A 23,495-nucleotide genomic window follows, 5' to 3' on the forward strand; every position below is an offset into this window, starting at 1 on the left:
TCCCTCAGCCTGAAAGCGAGATGAGCACCGCAACCCCATAGTCGCCTTTGACTGGACTTAACTGTCCAGGAGTCCTTTACCGTTGATCAACCAGCCCTCAGGTCTGTGGCTGCTGTAGCTGAATGCCAAGTTGGCTCTGAGTAAGACTTGCCTTATCCATTATCTGATTATGAATGAGGAAGCCAATCTGGTTTGCATCACTGAGACCTGGGTAGGTGAGCAGGAGGAAGTTGGTTTCACCCAGCTGTGCCCACTCAGTGCAGCATCAACATAGGAAGTCAAGTTGCTTTGGTCTCTCTTTCTCTCCCTCCAGGCTCTCTGTCCAGCTGGGAACATGTGGTCCTGGCCCTGGGCAACTGGGATGGATTAGGGATTCTGCTGGTTTACTGCCCATCTTGCTGCCTAGCAGTCTTCCTGCCTGAGCTGACGCAGCCGGTCTCAAAGGCGATATTGAGGACTCCCTGACTGCTGGTTTTGGGAGGGCGTCAACAACCACGCTGAGGTGATTGGCTCAAGAGCTTTTGCTGCAAGGGAAATAACCCAACTGCATGCACAGAACGAGCAATTTTAGTTTTGGAAAGACAGTAAGAATGTTGAAGTAAGAGCATTTCCAGTTGGTTCAAAAAATATATATAGATTTTCTTCTTGGCACTTTAATGACACTACCTCAATCCAGTAGCACTGCAATTCCTGCTTATTATTTCATGCAGCTTAGTAAAGTACCTCTGGCAAAGTTTATTCCACACAAGCAAATGCTCAGCTCTGCATTCCTCTTATAAACAATGAACCTCGCAGCATCCAATAATTACCAATGAAACCCGTCGTGCGTGGCCCTCTAAAAAAAGCAGCTAATTGCCTATGGTGCAAGCAAGCTTACCTTAGCCAGTAATTATGAATTATGTTATTTCAGGCTTCAAGACACACTGGGCTAGTTTGGACAATCGTATCTCGATTTAATAAGCCAAGATATGAACAGGCCTTGTGGGCGCACACAGAGCCCTTCATGTGAGGAGGCAAAGCTGTAAAGTTCTCAGTTAATTATAATTTCTGATCTGGGAAGCTATGGTTAATAGCTTCGGAACACACCATGGTACAGTGGAACCTTTTGTTTTTTAGCGTCTCAGAAGCTGAATGCGTCTCAGAAGCTGAATGCTTTGGAACTCGGACACTGAAAACCTGGAAGTAATTGCTTCCATTTTTGAACGTGCCTCAGAAGTTGAACGGCTTCCGAGGCGTGTTTCTCAATTTTCGCCATTGAAATTGCTGACAGCCCTTTGCGCCTTGGTTGTCGAACGTTTTGGAAGTCAAATAGTCTTCCGGAACTGATTACGTTCAACAACTGAGGTTCCGCTGTATTAAACTTCAAACGGTGGCTCAATACACTGGCTATATCAAACCTGTCAACTAGTTTCCTGGATGGGATGAAATGGGTAACCAGAGTTAAGCAACCTGTTTCTTGGCTTGCTTAACTCATTTCTGCCAACCCTTGTGAACTTATGACCCAAACACTGCCATTATTCTATAACTTCAGAAGACATTCAAAGGAACTACCACAAAATAATTATATACAGTGGTACCTCGGGTTACAGACGCTTCAGGTTACAGACGCTTCAGGCTTCAGACTCCACTAACCCAGAAATAGTACCTCAGGTTAAGAACTTTGCTTCAGGATGAGAACAGAAATTGTGCTCCGGCAGCGGGAGGCCCCATTAGCTAAAGTGGTGCTTCAGGTTTAAGAACAGTTTCAGGTTAAGAACGTACAGTGGTGCCTCGCAAGACGAAATTAATCCGTTCCGCGAGTCTCTTCGTCTTACGGTTTTTTCGTCTTGCGAAGCAACCCTATTAGTGGCTTAGCGGCTATTAGTGGCTTAGCGGCTGTTAATGGCTTAGCGGCTATTAACGGCTTAGCGGCTTTAAGAAAAAGGAAACAAACTCGCAAGACGTTTCGTCTTGCGAAGCAAGCCCATAGGGAAATTCGTCTTGCGAAGCGACTCAAAAAACGGAAAACCCTTTCGTCTAGCGAGTTTTTCGCCTTGCGAGGCATTCGTCTTGTGGTGCACCACTGTACCTCTAGAGCAATTTAAGTTCTTAACCCGAGGTACCACTGTACTACCCTGCGCCACCCTCCTTTTGAAAGGCTCCTATCACATTAGTTCCAAGGTCCAACTATCAAATCCCCCCACATCCATTTCTATATCTATACTTCTGTAAGCCCAAAGTGTTCAAATTTCTTACCTTCAGTTCACAGTCTTCGTTTACTGCTAGATTTCCAGGTTTTAAGTCCTACAAATATATTTAAAAACAAAGAAATCTGAGATGAAATTCTCTTCAGGAAGAACGCATTTAAAATAAAAACAAAAACCAGTACTTCTTTCAATGGAGGACATTGTTTAGGGCAGGGTGGGGAATGGGTGATTGGCCAGATAGGTGTGGTAGACCTGTTGACGACTGTTAACGACTGCAGTTGGTCTTACAGGAAAAAGCAAGGGATGAGATGGCCAAAGATAGCTTTATCATGTATAATGAGATAAGAATCCAATGTCTCTATTCAGTTGCTGAATTACAACTTATTACCAAACTTAAAACCATGGAGACCTGGTCTGAATCACCCATTCCCACCACCCTTCTGAGTAATACCCCTCCCCACCCTCTCACTATATATAAGGTTCTGGTGACTTCTCTTTCAGTGTATCTGAAGAAGTTTGCGTGCACAAGAAAGCTCATACCGAAAACAAACTTAGTTGGTCTCTAAGGTGCTACTGGACATTATTTATTTTTATTTATTTCTTGATTTCTGATAGTGTCAGAACTTGAAGTGGAAATTGTCACATATCCGGAAAACAGCCTTATCCTGTATACAGGATACAGGGTCAGGGCACATCAAACCTAGATCTAATCTAGGACTAATGCTATTCTAGGCCTGAAATGCCTAGGTTAATGACACAGGTTCAACTTAGGCGCCTTTTATTTTATAATACAAGGCTGCACACTTATAATTTATTATAACACTTCCACTGAGCAAACCCAAGAAACCACCTACGCACAGTGAGCTCTCCTGGTACTTAAGAACAGGAATATCACTCCCCACATTGTGATACTTACTCTAAAATGGCAATAATTTCTGATTTAGCTACAAAAGCTTGGCGTTTTAAATAGTATTTTAAGAACATACAGAAGAAGCCAAAACATATCAGATATCTACGGAACAAGCAATGCGTATTTTCCTAGTCATAGCAGATACCTGTTCCTAGGTCCTAATTATTAAAACCACATAATAAAACAGTTCTTCTTTGTAGTTTTTCTTCTTCTTACCATCGATAGGATGAAAAATAGCATGTGAATATGTGTGAACCTTTCCCCCTCTAATGGATGTAACTGTCAAGGGGTTGGTTCTGGAATTAGCCATGCTTAGAGTAGACCCACTGAAAGCAGTGGAACTTAAGTTGCTCATGATTAGCTTAAGTCCCATGGATTTCAGTGGCTGTACTCTAAAGGCTGACTTGGGATGCAACCCATTAATTGTATTTTGTTCATTGGAAACAATCCTTTCATTTTAGCAGTTGCGGAACAGATTTTGTAATCAGGACCAAGGCAAACGTTAAGTTAACATTGCGCTGACCCACTAGGTGTTTGTTTCTTAAATCATTCTCATGCCTTTGGCTTGCTTCTGTGAGAGAGCCATCTAAAACTACAGGACAGAAAAACAGCAACCCAGAAATGAGATTCTTTACTTACCCGATGAATTATGCCTGACGAGTGGATATACTGCAAAAAACAAAATTGCACTTTATTTATCGGACATTGATAAACATAGATCACACGGAAAAGGTTTGTGAAGCTATATGACTTTAAATTCTGATCAACGGAAACTAGAAACTACGACTGATTTTGCCTGCAAGTAAAGTTTACTTTATTAATCACATTTATATTTCATGACTCCTACAAGGAGCTCCAACATGATTTTTGCCCCTGCCAACCACAGTCTTCTCAAAGCTGTGAGTTGTTCAGTTTTACAAATACATAAAAAAGTGTGAGTGAGCTACTTTATATAAAAATGTTAAGTCAAGAATGTCATTGGCTGAGTTCACATGTAACACTCAGCCAAACCATGGCTTAGCATGAATGTGTGGTCTCCTGGGAAGAGACTCCAACTGCTCTGGTCCTGCTACACTAAACCAAGGTTTGACTTACCATGCTGTCCAAATAGAATAAGGACTATCATAAGAGGAAATGTTTTCAACGTATATAATTGTTATTGTGACTTTTTATATTGGATCAAATTGTTGCTATTAATGTTTGATGTTTTATTATTATTTTTATATGTGTTGGAAGCTGCCCAGAGTGGCTGGGGCAACCCAGCCAGATGTGTGAGTATAAATATATTATTATTAATCTCAAAGATCAATCTGAAGGTGCATATAGTGCATCAACCTAAGTATGCCTACATCTGTTCAGTGGCTAAACTGGCTGGAGGACGTGATGTCATTGCTCTGAGCTTTACAGAAGAAAAGCAGGATTTGCTAATTTATTGCATAAATTTAAGCCGTGTCAAGATCTAAGAAAAAGAGAGGGCTCAGGTTGATTTCTTCGTTTAATTATGTTTTCTTTTTCTACTTTTAATCACCCAAAGTTGCACAGCTTAATGCTACAAAATCACCCTTCCTACTTAATTACTATATAAATAATCTCATCCCTGAAATGCCACCCTCCTCCTTTTTCGCCCCCACCCCTGGGAATCATCAATTCTGCTCTATGCCGATGATTTAGTTTTAGAATAAAATCTCAGGAGGATGCAGGTTAAATTTTGTCAGCTGTGTAAAAAAAAGAGCATCTAAAAATTAACTATGTTAAAACCAAGGTCATTGGCAAGAGGACTACCAAGTCCAGTTGAACTCTAGACAGTCACACCCTAGAGCAAGTACCCAGATTTAAATATCTAGGATTATTTATTGATGGGAAGTCATCATGGAAACCCCATCTGGAAGCAATTCAGCTAATATCTGGCCGTTCTACTGGACAGTTATATAGGTTCTTCCATTCAAATAATGGGCAGCTAATCAACCCAGCTATTAAGAGCTTTGCCTCTAAAATCATCATCCAAGTGCTCTATGGGGCTGAGATATGGGGAACTGGTGTTAAATCTGAAATAGAGGTCCCACAAAATAAATTTATGAGGCAGATTTGGGGACTTCCCTGCGGGACACTGGCAGAGCTGAGTTGGGCCTCCCCTCGCTTGCAGCCAGAATTGATCAAGCCCAGGGGTGCCCAAACTTTTTTCAAAGAGGGCTAAATTTGATGAAGTGAACGTTGTTGAGCTTTTTTTAAGAATGAAGTTGTGGAGCTTTCTTTAGGATTTGACACCAATAAATAAACTGCCACAGGGGCTGGGTAAAACCAGCCAGGGGGCCAAATTAGGCCCCTAAAATGGACTTTGGGCATGCCTGATTCTGATCTAGCCTATCTGAGATACTAGCGCAGGCTATATGCCTTCAATGATCATACTCTTACTAAGGCTGGGCACAAAAATGCCAAGAGAAGGTTAGGGCTTATAATCTTCAAATGGAGAACTACTTGTGTAGTCAGTGTGCTGTAGTGGTCAAGAGCAGTAGACTCATAATCTGGTGAACTGGGTTCGCGTCTCCGCTCCTTCACATGCAGCTGCTGGGTGACCTTGGGCCAGTCACACTTCTCTGAAGTCTCTCAGCCTCACTCACATCACAGAGTGTTTGTTGTGGGGGAGGAAGGGAAAGGAGATGGTTAGCTGCTTTGAGACTCCTTCAGGTAGTGATAAAGCCGGATATCAAATCCAAAACTCTTCTTCTTAGCCCTTAGCCCACGTGACCTTAGAAATTGGATTTTTGACCAGGATGCCAACCAAGGCAGAACATCCATCACTGCCGCCCATTACTCTACTTGGTACCCCCAAATTAAGACCAATCACTCAAGGCCCTGTTGCCTTGAGACTCTGACCTTCCCACAACTACACAGGGCCTTTGTAGAACTAAGATTCCAACAGGATACCCTCAGCATATTTAAAAGGGAGATAGCGGGGAATGCCCCATATGGATCGCATATATAGATGCAATCAGGTAGGAGACATTACACACTATCTGCTGATTTGCCCCCTGTATACAACGCCCAGAGGGATTTTTTTGTATCGCCAATTCTTAATTGGCTTCCAGGTCGATCCGCACAGGGAGTGAAAGTCGAACCCCTAGCAGATAAACATCTATATATTACACACCCGGGAGCCAAATTTCGCTGGCAGCCAAGAAGTTCCGTTCCAGCCATGTGAATGCACTCCAATCTCAATTTTTAATGCTGTAAATTTCTTTTTATGTTGTAAACTGATACAGGTTACGTTGTATGATTTTAGAGGAAAGCTTTCCTTTTATTCTCTGTCGCCTTCGGCTATATACAATAAAACTGATGGAAGACCGAATGCTACAAAATCCATCATCCTAGCTGTATGAAGCTCTAGAGAATACCTTTTGCGTGTCTTCTTTACTTTTTCTCAGGCTGCCAGATTTACCATAGAGCAGAGATTTTGTGGCTAAGACAGATGCTCCGAAGACAGAATTGAAGGAGGGGCCAGTCTTCCAGTCCCAGTGCTGTGAGAACATGCCTTGCCCTCCACAAAGCCTTGCACAGCTAACTCCAAGTATGATATCTATTTGCCACAAACAGACGCTCTTCTTCTATATCAACACAGACAGGAAACCATGGCCTTCCAAATTAGCACTGTTTAAAAAGCCAATGGCTTCCTGGGACTATGCAAATAGGTTTGCTCCAAGAGAGGAGCTCAAATCAACTTTGGTCCTCTCTTGGCTTCTTAAGCTCAAGCGTGTCATCCAAATTCTGGATCACGGTTAAGGTCTCTCCTCCTTCAGCACAAGCGTTCATCACAGGACAAACCACGGCTACAGACCATGGCTGAGGAGATACCTTAACGAAGATCCCAAGTTCAGGTAACATGCTAAGCCAAACTTTACAAGTGAAGGCAACCACTGTTTCTCTCTTAGAGTAAAACAAGGGTTGGGGACTGAATCTGGCTGGTGGATTTTACTCCTGTAAAATTGGCAAAGCTATATCATAATAGTGATAATTTATGTCGGAACTGTAAAGAAAAAGAAGGTACTTTTTATCATATGTGGTGGACCTGCCCCAAGGTGGGAGAAGATTTATAATGAATTGAAAAAAATGTTGAAATATACATTTATTAAGAAACCAGAGGCCTTTCTTCTTGGAATAACAGGTTTGGAATTGCCCAAGAAAGATGTTAGACTGTTTTTGTATGCCGCAACTGCAGCTAGAATTTCGTTAGCTAAGAACTGGAAACCACAAAAAGTCCTAACAGTGGAGGAATGGCAGGTGAAGATGATTGACTTTTTGGAGCTAACCAACCTGACTGGAAGAGTCCGTGACCAGAAGGAGGAGGACTACCAGGAGGAAGAGATGAAATTCAAAGATTATTTAGTTAAATATGTTAAGATAATTTAACTGGAAAATTTTGCAAATACCAGATAGGCTTAGGATTTAAATATGTACTGTTAGAGAATAACATGTTTAAAGTTAAAATGAAAAGAAAGAAAGATGTTAAGTGATTAAGTTAATTTTATGAGAAAACTGGTTTTGGGAAACTGTTACAATGATATACACCGATATTCAGCCAGGGGGATTTGAGGAAGTCACTTAATAATGTTACTAAGATTGGATTAAGTACAATTAAGATGTATGTTTGTTTGTTTGTTTGTTTAAATTTTGGGAAATCAATACAAAAAATTGAAAAAGAAAGAATCTGGCTGGCGGACTGGTGCTTTACCATCCCCACCCCCATGGGCCACGTTTTGCAGGTGGTGGTGGGGAAACAGGCCTTTTCTGCAGTGGCTCCCCGATTGTGGAATACTCTCCCCAAAGAGGCTTGCCTGGCACCATCATTACATGTCTTTGGGTGACAGGCAAAAACATTCCTGTTTACCTAGCCCTATGGCTATTAAATAATCTATGGCCTCGGAAAGTGTGGGAGAAGAGGACTGTTATTGTAACGACTATTTTATTATTAGGCTGTCTGTCAGTATGCTTTTTATTATGTTTGTGTCATTGATGTTCTGTAATGTGTTTTTAATGTTGTACACCGCCCTGGGATCTCTTGATAAAGGGTGGTATATTAATTGAAATAATAGTAATAATAATAGTTATTACTTTTTATTATTATTATTATTATTATTATTATTATTATTATTATTTATACCCCACCCATCTGGCTGGGTTTCCCCAGCCACTCTGGGCGGCTCCCAACTGAATATTAACAAGGATAATAAAAAAGTGATAAAACATCAAACATTAAAAACTTCCCTAAACAGGGCTGCCTTCAGATGTCTTCTACAGGTCAGATAGCTGCTTATTTCCTTGACATCTGATGGGAGGGCATTCCACAGGGCGGGTGCCACTACCAAGAAGGCCCTCTGCCTGGTTCCCTGTAACCTCACTTTTTGCAGTGAGGGAACCACCAGAAGCCCTCGGAGCTGGACGTCAGTATACTGGCTGAACGATGGGGGTGGAGACGCTCCTTCAGGTATACTTCAGGTAAATATCAACAGCAACAACAAACAACAACAATAACAATAGTGCAGGCAACGACACAGGTCTTTGCAGGTGATGTTGATCAGCTGGTTGTCAAGTACTAGCAAAGCCCTTTGCCTTTGCAAATCCTACAGTGATTGTCAGCACAAGCACACCATACATCACCTGAAAAGTGGCACCTGCATCTTTACCTGCGCCATACCTGACCTCATATACAATGGAAAGACTAAGCAGACCAGAGAAAAATACAATAAATGAGAGAGACTATCAGTGAGATTTTCTGTAACATACTTCTCTACCTGGATTATTTTTCTGGTTTTGCCTTACAGATGGCTGTCGATACAGCTTGCAATTACTGCTCAGTGTCCCCCCCCCCCACATTCAGCCATGTCTATCTTAATCTTTATTTCTTCGAGGCTCTTGTCCGGGGCCTAGGCAAACCTCTAAGGTTCTATTAAGGGTGTATATCCCTAACATATCAAAGAGACCTTTTGTAGTGGCAGCAGCAGAAGAAAAATCTTATCACGGGCTCATGGAGTCATATAGCAGGAGAGAGTTGCAAAGGAAATACTTCTAAGTAATTGGAGAATCCTAATGGCCTAAGAAGAAACAGGAAAAAATAGGAATTTCCTGCCAGCAGCCAACTCCCTCTTCTGAGAAACAAATGCATTCCAATTAGGGTACGCTTTCTCCTAAATATCCCTGTTATGCAGAACTAATAAAACACATCTGCACTCAGTGAATATACCCAGAGAAAGTTCTGTCTATAATCCTAAACACATTTATTTGCGAGGAAGTTAATTCTACCTAAGCCCAGAAGCACTTATTTTTGAACAAACGTTTAGCTTGGACTTTTAAGCAATAGAGCTCGAAATCAACAAAATACAAGCCAGTTTGAAACGAGTGAGGACTGCTTAGGCACCAATCCACAACTCTCTCGTTGATTTGAAGGTAAATATTCTTAAGGAATCCAAGCTCTGTTTGCTTTACAGCCACGTTCAAACCAAGAACTGCACTTCGGAGCGAGAGTTGCGGGTTACTGCCGAAGCAAGCCTCACTCATTTCATTTCAAAGTAGCAGAGTCTCCTCAACTTCCCCAGAGTTTTGCACAGTTAAGAAAGTTCACGTGGGAAAAAGATTCCTATTCCTCCCTTCCCCATTGACACCAAAACCTGAACAACATGGTACAGTGGTACCTCGGGTTAAGTACTTAATTCGTTCCGGAGGTCCGTTCTTAACCTGAAACTGTTCTTAACCTGAAGCACCACTTTAGCTAATGGGGTCTCCTGCTGCCGCCGCACCAACGCCACACGATTTCTGTTCTCATCCTGAAGCAAAGTTCTTAACCTGAGGTACTATTTCTGGGTTAGCGGAGTCTGTAACCTGAAGCTTATGTAACCTGAAGCGTATGCAACCCGAGGTACCACTGTATGGGGCGTATTAATGGGGACTGCTGGGGAAGGGGGAAATTGTTCAAAAATGGGCTTGGATCCTAAGGTAACTTAAATTGAAGGATGTACATGGAAAGAAAGTTTCTTGGGCGTTCCTCCCCACTGCAAACCATTCCACATTGTTCAGGCAAGGTTCCCAGCATCTCCAGGCATTGTAGAAGGATTCACTGGTAAAAACAAAAAGGTAAAGGACCCCTGGACGGTTAAGTACAGTCAAAGGTGACTATGGGGTTGCGGTGCTCATCTTGCTTTCAGGCCGAGAGAGACAGTGTTTGTCCACAGACAGCTTTCCAGGTCCTGTGGCCAGCAGGACTAAACCGTTTCTGGCACAACGTGTCAGAAACCAGAGCGCACGGAAACGCTGCTTACCTTCCTGTCGCAGTGGTACCTATTTATCTACTTGCACTGGTGTGCTTTCAAACTGCTAGGTTGGCAGGAGCTGGGACAGAGCAACGGGAGCTCACCCTGTCGCGGGGATTTGAACTGCCGACCTTGTGATTGGCAAGCCCAAGAGGCTCAGTGACTTAGACCACAGCGCCACCTGCAAATGGGAAGGAGGCAATAGGGAACTTTCCTTCCATGCGCTTCCTTATCATAGGCTACAAGCCAATATGCATGAGATAAAAGTGCAGAGGAAACAATTCGACAGTGAGAGACTATATTGCTATATTCGACAGTGAGAGACTATATTGCTTTGCTATTCTTACCAAGAACACAGGGCCCGCATTTGGGACTCATTCACACAGAGAAGCAGCGATGTAAATTGCCGCCTTAAATGCTCTTGTTTTGTGCATGGTGGTTTGGGCTGTTTCCAGGAGGGGTATGCAAACTAGGCCTGAGATAAGAAGCAACTGCATGCAATCAAAAGCAGCATGCGAGTTGATAAGCCTCCCGCGAAATCATGTCAAAACCGAAATGGACACACAGCATTTTGAGCTAAACAATAGCTCAAAGGTGAATCAAGGACAGTGTTAAGTGGGCTTTGTGTGATTGCTGCTCAGGCACAGAAATGTCCCTCAAGGTAGATAATCTCCTTACTGATTTCCCCCCAAGATAACTATGTTTGTTTAGGTTGAACACAAAACCAGACAACAGTTTGGACATTTAATGATGTGTGTGGAAAGCAAGGAACCAATGGCTACTTTACAAGCTCACTATGCCTCCATGTGAAGTGGATTTAAAAAGTCACTGACGTGTAAATCTATACAGAAAACATCTGGATCAGTGAGAGTAGAATTGGAAGTAGCATCTGTACAGGTCACGTTTCACTGCTCTGATGTGGTGCAAATATTCCCAATAAAACTAAACGCAGTACAAAAGTGTTTAAAGCTAGACGTTAAGCGTTAACGTCTCTTAGTTGGGAATTGCGTCCTGAGGACTTTTGTCTATTCGGTTAGTCACGAAAAGTAGAGGACCTTTCTTTTTCTTTTCATTTGCAAGGTTGTTTGACATGTTTTGCACAACTGCACAATTAAGTGCTTCTTCTGCTCAATTTAGCACATTCTGCATAGATCCAAGATACATTTAGAATTCAAATGGAGATAGCAACTAGACTTGTAATCTACACCAAACAAGAAAACAAATATTTTGGTAAGAGGCAGGCCACTATAGGGTTTTCATCAGAGGATGAATAACTTGCCCTATGAACAATGAAGGCAATCATTTCTATTGCAGGTAACTGAAGAAGTGTGCATGCACATGAAAGGTCATACCAATAACAAACTTAGTTGGTCTCTAAGGTGCTACTGGAAGGAATTTTTTTCGACTACGGCAGACCAACACGGCTACCTACCTGTAACTATTTCTATTGCAGGGTATAGAAGAATTGTGGCAACCAGACAAACTATTTATTTCCCCCTTCCTTATAGTGATTCCTTCGTCTCTGATGCCTCACTGAAACTTAAAATGCTTAAAAAATATATATTCTAGGCTGCCTGAATAACTTTATCTTCTTGCTATGTGCTGCTTTTCTGCCTTCATTTCTTACTGAGATAATGGGCCGGTTCAGACAAACGTGAGAGACTCTGTGAGGCAGGGAAGCTCTCTGTCCAGTTGGGAACATGTGTTCCTGGCCCTGGGCAACTGGGATGGATTAGGGATTCTGGTGGTTTACTGCCCAGCAGTCTTCCTGCCTGAGCTGACACAGCTGGTCTCAGAGGCAGTATTGAGGACTCCCCGACTGCTGGTTTGGGGAGGGCTTCAACAGTCACACTGAGGTCTGAAAGCAAGATGAGCGCCACAACCCCATAGTCTCCTTTGACTGGACTTAAACATCGAGGGGCCCTTTACCCTTTTAAATTAAATACAGGACTGCAGCCTAAATCTGGACTCAGAAGTACTGAGTTGGATTCAAGGTATTGAATATGCCAACAGTCCAACAAAACTAAGGGGTATATCTGTTCACAAGACACACTTTATTCTTAATCCCTCACTATTGTCATTTCCTGCTAGCATTTCTCTTTGTTGTCTTTTTTACATGGGTTTTTTTTTTTTAAAGGAATCCATTTGCCATTAATATTAACATCCCATTTCCTCTCTTTTGGCATGTCCTTTTCACTCGATTGTTCAAACTTTGTAGGCCAGCTCTCATGCTCTCAGGATGGATACAAATACAGCAGTAAGAACCCTGGGTTTTAGCCAATAAATCTAGGTCAAGATGCAGTCTGCAATCACATTTCACTTATGACGAGACCTTTTTTTTCTGAAGCATGAAATGGTAATAAGATCAGACAGCATGCATTTTAAACTGGGCCCTGTCCTTTCACAATGGAATCAAAAGTCATTAATAATATAATGTTTCTGTCAAGCGGGGAGGAGCCAGCCAATTGATCCAATAGTGCCCATGACCAACCTCTAAAAGAAACAGTTGAGGAAGAATAAAGATAAATTCAGAGACATGGGTGGCTCTGTGGGTTAAACCACAGAGTCTAGGACTTGCTGATCTGAAGGTTGGTGGTTCGAATCCCCACGACGGGGTGAGCTCCCGTTGCTCGGTCCCTGCTCCTGCCAACCTAGCAGTTCGAAAGCACAAAGTGCAAGTAGATAAATAGGTACCACTCCGGTGGGAAGGTAAACGGCGTTGCCGTGCACTGCTCTGGTTCGCCAGAAACGGCTTAGTCATGCTGGCCACATGACCCAGAAGCTGTATGCTGGCTCCCTCAGGCAATAAAGCGAGATGAGCGTCGCAAATCCCAGAGTCATCCACGACTGAACCTAATGGTCAGGGGTCCCTTTACCTTTAAGGACTAAATTCATTCCTGTGCTATGTCTTCCAAACAGCTGATGGGTGAACATGGAATTTATTTTATGGGGCTACACTCATACAGCTCTAGGTACCCATCTGTTAAGGGTCCGTATTCAGAAGCCTGTCTCCACAGCCGAACTGCAGTAACTGTAATTCTAAGGAAAGAAGTACAGTTTAAATTTGATGCTCCAAACCTGCATGTCAAATCAGTAGGTTGGCATGAGAGACAGGGTCTCTTCTGTGGTGCCCCTCCAGATTGTGGAACTCTTTCCCTATTGCGCTGTGAAAGGCCCAACATTATAAGCCTTTAAAAATAATGCATTTGTTTCAGGTTGCCTTAAGATCTTATAGCGATGCTGGCTTAAGTTACTGAGCCATTTTAAAAATGTTTTTAGTGCTATGTCTTAATTACTGGAGTCTAAGCTGCTGTTTTAGTCATGTTGCTGTTTTAAAATGGCCTGCTTTTAAGAGCATTTCATGCCTTACTACTGTTCTGTCAGCTGGGAAGACTACGCTCTAAAAGAGGACCTATAAATATGTCTAGAAATAAATATGAGGGAAACTTGCTCACCAATTCAAATGTAACGCTATCCCATGAACATTAGGCAGATTCCCGCTCAACTAGAGCTTGCAGACCACTTCAAACCTTGAATTTCCCCCCAATTTGCAATCCTGGCTAGTTAGTACCAGTTCAGATGTGACACTATACCAGCCTCTCCTCGCCTCCTGACCAGAGTCCCATCAGCTGGTCAACATTGCCGATGTTCAGAGCTGATGGTATCTATTAGTCTAGTGCAGGCATCTCCAAACTCAGCCCTCCAGCTGTTTTGGGACTACAATTCCCATCATCCCTGACCACTGGTCCTGTTAGCTAGGGATGATGGGAGTTGTAGTCCCAAAACAGTTGGAGGGCCGAGTTTGGGGATGCCTGGTCTAGTGATATCTGAAGGGAAATAGATTGGGAAGAATGCGCTACACCATAGCTAAAGAGAAAGGCATTGGAAATTTGTGTGTGAAGGAGCTTGCAGCACAATCCCAATTTCCTAACCACAAGATCTTAGGAAAAGTCTAGTGTATAAAACAAACAAAAACGGAGAGAGGGGGGGATGGGGGGGCGAGAGATCTAACCTTTAGGCCCTTTAACATTTGATAGACCAGGAACTGGATTCTGTCTTCAGTTAGTTTCTCATGCTTCATTATTTTACTCAAGTCTGTTCCCATAAACGGCATGACAAGGTAGCTAAAAAAAAAGAAATCATTTTACTTGACAAAACAACACACCAATTCAAATAAAAACATTAATATTACAAAACAATCATTTCTGAGAATTACTGTAGGCACTATTTTGCAAGCTTGTGTTTAAGGCAAGATTTATTTACCAAACACCGCAATCAGTTTATGCTTTCAAAAAACGACTGTAAACATGCCACTTGCAGCCAAGCAAGAAATACTGACTGGTAGTTAATGCCATTAGTTGCCAGACACAATTTTATATTAGACATTAAAAGATAAAATTGGATTGGTTCAATACAATTATAAGGGCTTCCATAATGCTTTGGATCAAAATCTCTCTTAGCTTTAGATCTCACACTGACTTGCGACCCACCACTATAGCTGTTTACTAAATTTCACTGAATTTAATGGCACTTACTCAATAATAAACATGTATAAAATGATGCGTTGGCAGTGCCTTAGGCTGTGATGGAAATTCCACCCTATACTCTTCAATTATTCAAGTTTCAAAGTGGGAACAATGCAATTCATACAAAGTGACTGAATAGGCAGAATGGGAGGTGGAGAAGCCGGAACATTTCGTCTATATTTAGTGCAAAGGAAGCAAACAAAGCTCCCTCATCAATAACTCGGATATGCAAGGAACCAAGGTTAATAATCTTCAGAGTGTGTGGGTAATCTTGAATAATGAAAACATAGGTGTGTGCTCACCCCACGATTTTATTATAGCTAATTTGCTGAAAGCTCATGAATATTTCAAAGCCAATTGGAGATAGCTCGCTAATTGCTCCTAGAACATACAGGCAGTTAACGAGAGTAGCTTGCTGGAGTTGCATTCTGTGTGCAGGCTTTTAAATAAAAGCTTGCGGTTTGCACTGCTGTGTACACATTAAGAAGAAAATGAGAGAAACCTGTAGACCAGCTCATCGATATATACCAAAAGCAGAGAACCAGGTGTAGCCCCCCTGCAACCCTGTTCTCTCTATCTGCGTTATACGTAGGGCTGCCTCTGGAGACGGTTCGGAAACTTCAGCTGGCGAAGAATTCAGCGGCCAGGTTGCTCACCAGAGCAAAACGGTTTGAGCATATTATACGGATCCTGGTCCCTGCACTGCACTGGCTACCAATTAGTTTCCGGGCCCAATTCAAAGTGCTGGTTTTGACCTATATAATGGTACCTCAGGTTACATACACTTCAGGTTACAGACTCCGCTAACCCAGAAATAATACCTCGGATTAAAAACTTTGCTTCAGGATGAGAACAGAAATCACGCGGTGGCGGCGCGGCAGCAGTGGGAGGCCCCATTACCTAAAGTCCTCGTACCTACGGGACCACCTCTCTCGGTGTGCCCCACGGAGGACCTTAAGGTCCATAAATAGCAACACCCTAGAGGTCCCAGACCCTAACGAAGTTAGATTAGCCTCAACCAGAGTCAGGGCCTTTTCAACTCTGGCTCCGGCCTGGTGGAACGCTCTTTCTCATGAGGCCAGGGCCCTGTGGGATCTGATTTCTTTCTGCAGGGCCTGCAAGACAAGAGTTGTTCCACCTGGCCTTTGGCTTAGAATCAGTTTAATTCCCTCCCCCTCTTTCTTTTTCCTTTCTCCTCCTGTGAAGAGCCTGCATCCTAATGTTTTAATGTTGTATTTTAATCTTGTTTTTTAAATTGTATTTTAATCAACTTGTTTTTATTATTGGTTGTTAGCTGCTCTGAGCCCGGTCTTGGCTGGGGAGGGCGGGGTATAAATAAAATTTATTATTATTATTAAAGTGGAGCTTCAGGTTAAGAACAGTTTCAGGTTAAGAACGGACCTCTGGAACAAATTAAGTACGTAACCAGAGGTACCACTGTAAAGCCTTAAATGGCTCAGTACCGCAAGACCTCAAGGATCATCTCTTTCCATATGAACCTACCTGGACCCTGAGATGACCTTCTGAGGCCCTCCTACGTGTGCCTCCTCCTCAAGAGGTCTGGAGGGTGGCAACATGAGAACGGGGCCTTCTCTGCAGTGGCTCCCTGTCTGTGGAATGCTCTCCCCAGGGAAGTTCACCTGGTGCCCTCATTGTACACCTTTAGGTGCCAGGCAAAAATGTTCCTTTTTAACCAGGCCTTTGGTTGATTTGTTTGACATCCTATATCCCTTTAAAATGTTTTTTTTGGGGGGGCTACAGGGTTGTTGTTGTTATTTTTATTATGACTTTTGTGGTTTTATATCTTGATTTTAGTGGGATGTGGGTGGCGATGTGGGTTAAACCACAGAGCCTAGGACTTGCCGATCAGAAGGTCAGTGGTTCGAATCCCCATGACGGGGTGAGCTCCCGTTGCTCGGTCCCCGCTCCTGCCAACCTAGCAGTTCAAAGCACGTCAAAGTGTATGTCGATAAATAGGTACCGCTCCGGCGGGAAGGTAAACGGGGTTTCCGTGTGCTGCTCTGGTTCACCAGAAGCGGCTTAGTCATGCTGGCCACATGACCCGGAAGCTGTACACCGGGTCCCTCGGCCAGTAAAGAGAGATGAGCGCCGCAACCCCAGAGTCGTCTGCGACTGGACCTAATGGTCAGAGGTCCCCTTACCTCTATCTCTATTTGAAAGGTCATTTTCTCTAATACAGTCGTACCTGCGCTTACATAACCCTCTGGTTATGTAAACTTTGGGATACGTAAGTGGAAAACCCAGAAGTACTTTACTGGGTTTTGGTGCGCGCGCATGCGTAGAAGCGGTCCTCCGGTCGCGAAAACCTCGGGATCTGGCCGGACCTCCGGAACGGATCCTGTCCGCAACCGGAGGCACCGCTGTAATGCAGTGGAGCTGAAATTCCTCTACCAGCTGGAATAGCAGACAGAAGTAACATATTTCCACTTATTCAAAGCAAGCTTTACTCTTGACTCATGAGAAACACCAATATACTTTTTAATGTAAAAATCAGGTCAGCTCACACACCTTACAAGTCCTTAACATGACAAATATTAGTACAAACTTGCGAGGAAATGTAGTTGCCATGGTGCTCCTGCTAATGCATAAATCAGGCCTAGCTGTTTTTACTTAAGGAAAACAGTAATTCTACAGATACACTTTAATGCAAATTAAATATGAATGTAGCTTTTATATCACAGTGACCGCCAAAGGGCCACAAAGCAACCAGTCCTCTTGGAACCTAAATACAAATATTTATATATCATCCAAACTTTTCAAGAGAATTGTAAACTTACAAGTCATTAAATTTATCCAGCGATACATCTGGTGTGAAGACATCTAGTAGTCCAATTACCTATGAAAGGGGGAGGGAAGTAATTAAAAACCCTGGAATTTAACAATCACAAAAAGGGATGGATGAGAAGGTACAACAACAACAACATCAACAACAATATAACCTATGTGTAATGGATTTAGGGGTTGCTTGTGCGTAAGTTGCCGCCACTCCTGGCGAGGTTACCTGGTTAAACCTTTTCTGACTGAACAGCCTCCAGCATCGTGACTGTCTCAGTCGCTGGCAGAATCCGTCAGTTGGCGTTTCTTAAACTTTTTCCAGCACAAAAGTTCCTTGACGCCTAGTCTCCACCTAGACTCCCTGCGCGGAAGCCTTCTGCACAGGGAGGGTGTGGGCAGCGGAGGACCCGTACTCTCTCCGCTGGTCTCCGGCGAGGAGTCTTGGAGCCTCCTCTCCAATTCCCCCATCTGCCCCCCCTTCTCTACTGGTGTTACACTGATTTCCTTCCCCAGCGGACGGGCTGCCTCTCTCCCTACTGGGACCCTCTCCGCCATCCCTCTGGAGCCTTCCCTCCGCCTCTAGCTCCGATGGCAGTTCCCTGACACTATGCAAGTTATTATTTGCAAGATAAACGCTGAAATAAATGGTGGCACAGTGGTACCTTGGTTCTCAAACACCTTGGTACTCAAACAACTTGGAACCCAAACACTGCAAACCCAGAATTACGTTTTCCAGTTTGCGAGCTCTTTTCAGAAGCCGAACGTGCTCTGTTTTGAGTGTTACACTTCCAATTTGAGAGCCACACTTTCGTTTTGAGTGTTATGCTTCCGATTTGAGTGCGACACTTCCAGTTTGAGTGTTACACTGAGGTCTGTCTGTTTTTGCTATTTATTTTGCGTTCTTGTTTCTGCAGCTCTTTTTTGTGTGTGTCTATGTGGAACCCAGTTCAGCGACTGACTGATTGATTGTGTGACTGCAAAACATTTTTTTTTTTTGCTTTCATTTTATGGATCAGTGGTCTCGTTAGATAGTAAAATTCATGTTCAATTGCAGTTTTAGGGGTTGTTTTTAAAAGTCTGGAACGGATTAATCCACTTTGCATTGCTTTCTATGGGAAAGCGTGCCTTGGTTTTGGAACGCTTTGGTTTTGGAACGGACTTCCGGAACGGATTAAGTTTGAGAACCAAGGTACCACTGTATATCAGTAATTCTATATGTAACAGATATAGAGGGCTGGATCCCAACAACCCAGAACAAGTTGTGATTGCAGAATGGAGGTTTCTACCTCCTCACCATAGTTCCCCAACAACCTGTGGTTTGGGGGGCTCTCAAGACTAGTGTGGTAGAAGCATAGGATGTGTTTGGTTTAGTATTATGTGAGCAAGTCTCATTCTTTTCAGTTGCTGCTTCCCTTCTCCTCTCTGATGTAGTTATGAGACTGATGGGAGACTTTCAATTTGTTCCAGCGCAGATAAGCTGCAGTTATTGTTAACTATAGTTTACTGAAACAAATAAACTTCAAACTGTGATTTATGAAGCTGGCTTGTTTCAAGAAACTGTAATTAAGATGAACCACAATTCAGGGTTTGAGTATAACACTAAAATTGTGGTTAATTGAAAACTAAAGGAAAAACCGCCAGTCTCCCCCTTGCAGAATCACTGCTGGAGGAGATGAGAACGAACAACTGCAAGGCTCATTCATGTAGTGCTAAATGGTTTAGCACTTTAGCCAAACCAGGACACTATAACCCACGATCTCTGATTATTTTGATCCATTACATAGCTGGTGAAGGTGGGAAAAGAAAGAAGACCGCACTTCACTGAAGAGGCAAAGTAAAAACACCCGCTTTTCCTAAAATGAAACTGCTGCATTTGAGAGCTATATATATATGTTGTTTACTATTGCTTGACAAGCTTATCTGAAAACCAACGCACTATATTTTTATACAGCAAATGTATTTTGAAGCAAGATGTGCTATGTGAAATGCACTCTCAGATTCTGAATGAACTGAAACATAATGAGGGCATCTCTCTGATGTTTTACGGATTTCATCTTTTGATGTTATGCATCAAAAACCACAGATCAGTGAAGCCAAGTTGCCTTGGCAGACATGGAATATCATCAATAGTTTTTGCCTTACCAAAACCACTCCAACATTTTAAATTTCACAACATGTTGCATTTCTACAGTGCTGCTTACAAAAACATTTAGAGACGGGCATACACAAAATGTTATCTGTATTGCCTTCATTTGTATGGCACAGTATGCATCACTACAACCACTTATTTCAAATTATCTTGACCTCAGCAATCCAATTATAGTCACTCCCAAATAGCTCTTTCATTGGCTGCAATTTTCATTCCGTTAGTCAGCAGAATGATCATAAATTTTCTTGCCACGTCCCCATTTCCTGTTGACTCTGTCTACAGGAATCCTAGAAAACCTATCGCATGTTGATATCAAGAGCAAATAGGATTATAATGATGGGTCTCAGTATCCCCATTCATGTGGTTCATCCTGCTCAATCACAGACGCTGTTTGCTAGCAATAATCCGTAAGGGTCATTATTTTTGCTGTGGTTCTCCCCCCCCCCCTCAGCTAGTATCTCTTTTTTCCTAGATCTGCCCAGGTTGCTACTTTTCCAGTGCATAATCCTAACAAGATACAATTCATTTCTTTACAGGAAACAGTGTCTTGATTATTAACATTTTAAACAGAGTTTGAGGGTTTTTTGTAACAGTGTGGTATTCTCATTGTTGTTTTGAGCACAAACATTTGCATTTTACATTTAAATAATCCTGGGAATGTAGCTTCTAAAAGTTGTTAGGAGACCCTTATTTCCCTCACAGAGCTCCGATTTCCAAATTCATTTGACAATCAATTCCTCTTCCCAGGAAACTCCAATTATTATTATTATTATTATTTCTTGTGCCCTGCCCCAGACACTCTGGGTGGCTTCCAATGAACATAAAAGCATAATAAAACTAATATTTTTTTAAAAAAACCTTCCCTATGTAGAGATGCCTTCAGATGTCTTCTAAAAACTGTATTTATCTCCTTGAAATCTGGTGGGAGGACGTTCCACAGGGCGGGCGCCACTACCGAGAAGGCCTTCTGCCTGGTTCCCTGTAACTCAGGCATAGGCAAACTCGGTCCTCCAGATGTTTTGGGACTACAACTCCCATCATCCTTAGCTAACAGGACCAGTGGTCAGGGATGATGGGAATGGTAGTCCCAAAACATCTGGAGGGCCGAGCTTGCCTCTGCCTGCTGTAACCTCACTTGTCGCAGTGAGGGAACCGCCAGAAGGCCCTCGGAGCTGGACCTCAGTGTCTGGACTGAATGATGGGGTGGAGACGCTGCTTCAGGTATACTGGACCGAGGCCATTTAGGGAGAATTCCCTCGGGAGAATTGTAGCTCCGTGAGGGGAATAGGAGTCACCTAACAACTCTCAACACCTTTTACAATTTACACTTTCCAGGACAGTGCATGTTTAAAGTGGTATGAAACTGCTTTAAATGCAGATAGGGTCATTCTCCCCATTGTACAATGCTGTACTCCACAGAGTAATCTACTTGTTAATCAGTACCTGACGAGACCCCAAACCTAAACAACTTGAAGATACAGTCTTTATCAGTAACATGATCAATAAAAAGCCTCATTAAACATTATATGACAGAAAGTTAATTGAATAACTTTCAAATAAAAGTTGAAACAAAGTTGACCTAAGTATGTTTAAAGCCTAGATGGGAAGTCCTACTGAAATGTGGACATAATTTCCTAGTAAACGTCCAAAGGTCTTGACGGTAATACTTTTAATTATATCAACTATTTTCCAATATTTAGGATAAGAAAGCAGGTACCAATCCTATGCATGCTTAGCTTGGGATAAGTCCCTTTGCGTATCCCAAGCAAATCTGCCAAGAAATCAGCTGCAAAGGCACAGAATTTTAGTGATACAGAAGTATATTCAGTATACTTCTGGACTGAGACCACTGTTTTAACTGAGTTTGTATTTTAAATCCTAACAAAAATTGTGGCATTAATTTACTTTACTCCCTTCTCTCTTTACATTAATTCTATGTTATCTTTAACATTTCCTGGCCACAGTGATCCATGCGACGGTCATCTCCAGCCTTGATTACTGTAATTTGCTCTACGCGGGGCTGCCCTTGAAGCTGTCCCAGAAACTCCAGCAGGTGCAGAATGCTGCAGCGAGGCTCCTCACGGGGTCTCTGCCATGGGAGCATATTCACCCAGTGCTTTTCCAGCTGCACTGGCTCCCGGTGGAGTACAGGGTCAGATTTAAGGTGCTGCTTTTGACTTTTAAAGCCCTTCACGGCCTAGGACCCTCGTACCTACGGGACCGCCTCTCCTGGTATGCCCCACGGAGAGCCTCAAGGTCCATAAATAACAACACCCTAGTGTTCCCAGGCCCTAAGGAAGTTAGATTGGCTTCAACCAGAGCCAGGGCCTTTTCAGCACTGGCCCCAACTTGGTGGAACGCTCTGTCTCATGAGACCAGGGCCCTGCAGGATCTGATTTCTTTCCGCAGGGCCTGTAAGACAGAGTTGTTCCACCTGGCCTTTTGCCTTGGAGCCAATTTGATTCCCTCCCTCCCTCTCTTTCTTTTTTCTTTTCCTTCTCCTCCTGCGATGAGGCTACATTTTAATATTTTAATGTTCCATTATTTTAATGTTGTAATTTATTTTTGTTTTTAAGTTGTAATCATTCATCTTGTTTTTATTATTGCTTGTAAGCCGCTCTGAGCCCAGCCTTGGCTGGGGAGGGCGGGGTATAAATAAAAAAATATTATTATTATTATTAACATTTCATCTCTATCCCTTTCAAAACACAGTGTCTTTTCACATATGATATTTCCCCCACCTAAACGTAATCTCCAGATGGGGCAAAAAAACATGTGCACAGACTAATATACTCATACATCTTCTGTCAGCATTTGCGCTGACCTCTTCCTCCTAATGTGCTCTTACGATACCACTTATCTTTCTTGAGATTTCAAGACTGTCGAAATATCAACTTAAATTTAACTCACAATCCTTCTGCTAAAGCTCTTACCTTCTTCTTTTGCTCTCGAAGGTGGACCACAAATTACATTTTTATCCTTATCTTAACGCTTCCACGCATGCTCTCACATTGATAAATAGAAAAAGCACCATGGTCACAGGGATTGCTGCCAGCCGATGCGTAAGATTTCAGCCTTTAGGAAGTTCAAGAAAGAAATGTTTCCCATCTCGCCCTCCACCTCCGGCATCCATCCTGCCCGTATTTTTAGGTGGCCCCCACTCAACCTCCCAGAGAGGATCTTCATAGAGTGCTTTGGGGTCCAGGGGTGAGGAGGAGATCGGAAACATGACTATTGTGAACTTTTTGGATTGAACTTATCAGGGCTACATGGGAGTAAGCTTGATTGAACTCAATGGGCCTTTCTAGGTAAACTTGTTTAGGATCACACTTTCACAGGCATCTGAAGGCTTAGAAGACATCTGAAGGCAGCCCTGTTTAGGGAAGCTTTTAATGGTTAATAGACTATTGTATTTTAATATTTTGTTGGAAGCTGCCCAGAGTGGCTGGGGAAACCCAGCGAGATGGGCGGGGTATAAATAAATAAATAAATAATTATCATCATCATCATCCAAGCTGCTGCATATAGAAAGCAATTTATTGTGTGAACTGCCCTTAATATTACTGTGATGATATATTCACATATATTACACTCACTTGTAACAGTTAAGTATATTTTGAATTATGATAA

The 23,495-nt window shown here is 42.7% G+C and overlaps 1 protein-coding gene across 1 annotated transcript in view; it reads right to left on the bottom strand.

Annotated features, from left to right (window-relative positions):
* Nucleotides 1-23,495, bottom strand: part of MAPK12 (mitogen-activated protein kinase 12) — a 51,480-nt gene that overhangs the window by 20,865 nt on the left and 7,120 nt on the right. Inside the window, exons 3-6 of the mRNA XM_082242473.1 lie at nucleotides 17,719-17,777; nucleotides 14,407-14,518; nucleotides 3,736-3,765; nucleotides 2,236-2,283 (exon numbers count right to left, since the gene is read on the bottom strand). Of these exons, the coding sequence (XP_082098599.1) occupies nucleotides 2,236-2,283; nucleotides 3,736-3,765; nucleotides 14,407-14,518; nucleotides 17,719-17,777 (249 nt within the window). The remainder of the gene's footprint in view (nucleotides 1-2,235; nucleotides 2,284-3,735; nucleotides 3,766-14,406; nucleotides 14,519-17,718; nucleotides 17,778-23,495) is intronic.

The sequence above is a fragment of the Podarcis vaucheri genome, assembly GCF_965113315.1.
Source record: "Podarcis vaucheri genome assembly, contig: SUPER_10_unloc_1, whole genome shotgun sequence".
In the NCBI taxonomy this organism is placed as follows: Eukaryota; Metazoa; Chordata; class Lepidosauria; order Squamata; family Lacertidae; genus Podarcis; species Podarcis vaucheri.